Source organism: Empidonax traillii, unplaced genomic scaffold (genome assembly GCF_003031625.1).
Source record: "Empidonax traillii isolate 1590-97213 ecotype Southwest subspecies unplaced genomic scaffold, ASM303162v1 scaffold2634:size45629, whole genome shotgun sequence".
Lineage (NCBI taxonomy): Eukaryota > Metazoa > Chordata > Aves > Passeriformes > Tyrannidae > Empidonax > Empidonax traillii.
This window is the reverse complement of record NW_020957827.1, coordinates 42,517-45,629: the sequence shown is the minus strand read 5'-3', so window position 1 is coordinate 45,629 and position 3,113 is coordinate 42,517. Positions and strand designations below refer to the sequence as shown.

Genomic DNA, 3,113 nt, shown 5'->3' with positions numbered 1-3,113 from the left:
CCCCCAGAGCTGCCCCAGGGTCTCCCCTGTCCTGGCTGGAGCCCCCCAGAGCTGCCCCAGGGTCTCCCCTGTCCTGGCTGGAGCCCCCCAGAGCTGCCCCAGGGTCTCCCCTGTCCTGGCTGGAGCCCCCCAGAGCTGCCCCAGGGTCTCACCTCTCCGTCAGCCACTGCAGAGTAGTTCACTTGTGCCACGGTGACCGTGGTGGGCAGCTCGGAGGCGTCGGCCAAGGTGGCCACCGTGGCACCGGTGCCAACCTGAGGGACACGACAAAACGGGGCTGAAAACACCAGTTGTTGCAGGAGAAAGTCCATAAAATTCAGGTGAAGAGACACTCAGGTTGAAAAAGCAAAGGATAAAGGGTTTCATGGTGAGGGTGGTGTGAGATGCTGGCATGGGTCACCCAGGGAGGCTGTGGGTGCCCCAGCTCTGGGAGTGTCCAAGACCAGGCTGGGAGAGCTGGGGGGGTTCACCTGGAGAAGAGAAGGCTCCAGGGAGACCTGAGAGCCCCTTGCAGGGCCTAAAGGGGCTCCAGGAGAGCTGGAGAGGGACTGGGGACAAGGCATGGAGGGACAGGACACAGGGAATGGCTTCCCAGTGCCAGAGGGCAGGGATATTGGGAAGGAATTCCTGGTGTAAACTAAAGACCAGGGGCACAGAAATACCTGATCTGTTGATTAAACTATGTTTTATGCCATTCAAAGAGAGCAGTTCCACCACCTCTGCTCCCATGGCCAGCACAGGCCTTGTGTGGTGACACCAGGACCTGGACTTGTTTGTGAAGTGGGTTCACTAAACTCAGCTCAGATCCCTGAACTGCAGAAATCCAAGGGATGGGAGTGGGGAAGGGAGAGACAGAACTGGTTCTCTGGGTGGGAGTGTTGGGTTAACAAACCTGAGGGGCGAGACCTGCAGATAAAGCCAAAACTCCCGACGCAGGCAATGAAATCCCGAGTCAGCCGTGCTGGGAACGGGAAATGCAGGGGGTGCCACTCACCTGGATGAGGGACACGGTGCCATCGGGGTTGCTGAAGGTCTGTACCACGGTCTGGGAGGGCACCAGGTGGGCGATGCTGTGCGTGGTCGTGGTCTGCGGGGTCTGCTGGTCCTCGAAGGCGTAGAGCAGGTCCTCGCGCCCGTGCTGCTTGTAGCAGTTCTTCACGATGGTCCTCAGGGCCTGGGTCCAGGACACCTGCCAGCACCAGGGGATGAGGGGAGAGTCAGGGGGGAAGGGTTTCTGAACCGCTGGGGCTTGAGTGTTTATCTTTGATGGGGTTTATTGGGTGGTTTGGAACCAACGCGCAAACAAAAGGCCTCACTAAGTAATCCCTGTCTCCTCATCCCCTCCTTTGTCCAGGACTCAGGAATCACCCTGGAGGGCAACAGGATCTAGGGAAGATGTCCCTGCTCACTGCAGGATGAGATGACCTTTAAAAGGGCCCTTCCAACCCAAACCATTCATGTAGAAAACCACCCCGATTCAGGAAAGCACCGACTGCCACAGCACCACTTCCAGCCCCACCTGGAACCCCTCCCCATCCAACGTGTCCTAAATCACCCCACACAAGTCCTGCTGCCTCCACACCACGGTGGCTTCCTCTGAAGACCTTAGTGACAGAAAAATCACCTGTGTGGTGGCATCCACGGCCACAACTGGCACCCACCACCCCTTCACCCAGCTCTCTCCCTTTTCCCCTGCACTATTTCCCTTGAGCACAAAGGTCCCTCCTGCTCAGGACGGGACAGTCTCCCTTCCAAGACTCTTCCTCCTGCCGCTCAAGGTCAGAACTCCTCCCAGAGCTCTGTCTGCAAGCCCCTGTGCTCAGCTGGAGGGCAGCCAGGGGGGACACTCACCCGCTGCTTCTGCTCCTCCGTGCGGACGTCGCTGCGGACGTTGGCCCAGGGAATGTCCTCGGGCCACCAGATGGGTTTGCAGCTCTCCTTGCCCCAGCCCGGCTTCCCACGGCCCGTGGAATACTTGAGCATCTCGGGGATGAAGGCTCTCAGCTGTGCCTGCAACAAAGCACAGCAGAGGGGTGATTTCTAGGGTCTTGCATCTCTGGTGGTTTTGAGGTGCTTCAAGGTTATCACACGGTGCAAAGTTACTCCGTTTGACTTCCATCCTGTTGGAGCCAGCAACTGGGAGAGGCCTGAATGCCTAAGGCAGATGGACAGTACCTTACTATCTCCCACATTCAGCTTAGAGTCTGGGAAGAGCAGAAACACAGTCAAGCCAGCTGATTACAATAAGAAGGCACAAACACATGTTGTGTTAACACACTTCATGGTTAAACTCTACCATGAAGAGAGCAGGCCAGCCTCAAAGGGAGAAAATTAATAAACAGATCAGAATAAGGCAGAAAACCCCCCAGAATGTCCTCAAAGTGGCAGCAGCTCAGACATCTCACGCTTCTCCACCCCTGTGTTGCCAAAGAAATTACAAAACCCACACAGGGTTTTATGACACAATTGGGTTTTGTGCCAGGGATTCCTTGGAGTGTCAGGAAAAGGCTGGCTCAGCTGCAGAACGGAGCAGGAAGAGAAGGAGCTCTCACCTCATGTCACAGAAAATCACTTTATCTTAAAGCTTCAAACCTGCATCCTTTTTGAGCTTTTATATTTATTTCATAGACTTGTGGGATCCTTCTGGTTGGAGAAGACCTTTAAGGTCATGGAGTCCAACCATTGCCAGCTCTGCCAAGGCCACCACTGACCATGTCCCCAAGTGCCACATCCACAGGGATTGGAAATCCCTCCAGGGTGGGCACTCCAGCCTGTTCCAAGGCCTGACTGCCCTTTCCAGGAACAAATTCCCCCAATATCCAACCTGAGCCTCCCCTGGCACAGCTTGAGGCCGTTTCCCCTTGTCCTGTCCCTGTTCCCTGGGAGCAGAGCCCGACCCCCCCCGGCTCCCCCCTCCTGGCAGGGACTTGCAGAGCCAGAAGGTCCCCCCTGAGCCTCCTTTTCTCCAGGATGAGCCCCCCCAGCTCCCTCAGGAGTTCTCCAGGAGTTCTCTCCCAGCTCCCTTCCCTGCCCTGCACACACTGGTGTATCCATTGGCTCCAAGCTGGACATGAACTCATTTCCAAGCTGCCTTTCCCACATTACATATGGAA

The 3,113-nt window shown here is 56.4% G+C and overlaps 1 protein-coding gene across 1 annotated transcript in view; it reads right to left on the bottom strand.

Annotated features, from left to right (window-relative positions):
* Positions 1–125: 125 nt before the first annotated feature.
* Positions 126–3,113, bottom strand: part of NRF1 (nuclear respiratory factor 1) — a gene marked incomplete at its 3' end in the record, with an annotated part of 12,202 nt that continues 9,214 nt past the window's right edge. The window contains exons 4-6 of the mRNA XM_027910017.1: positions 1,852–2,010; positions 995–1,189; positions 126–254 (exon numbers count right to left, since the gene is read on the bottom strand). Coding sequence (XP_027765818.1) covers positions 126–254; positions 995–1,189; positions 1,852–2,010 — 483 coding nt within the window. The remainder of the gene's footprint in view (positions 255–994; positions 1,190–1,851; positions 2,011–3,113) is intronic.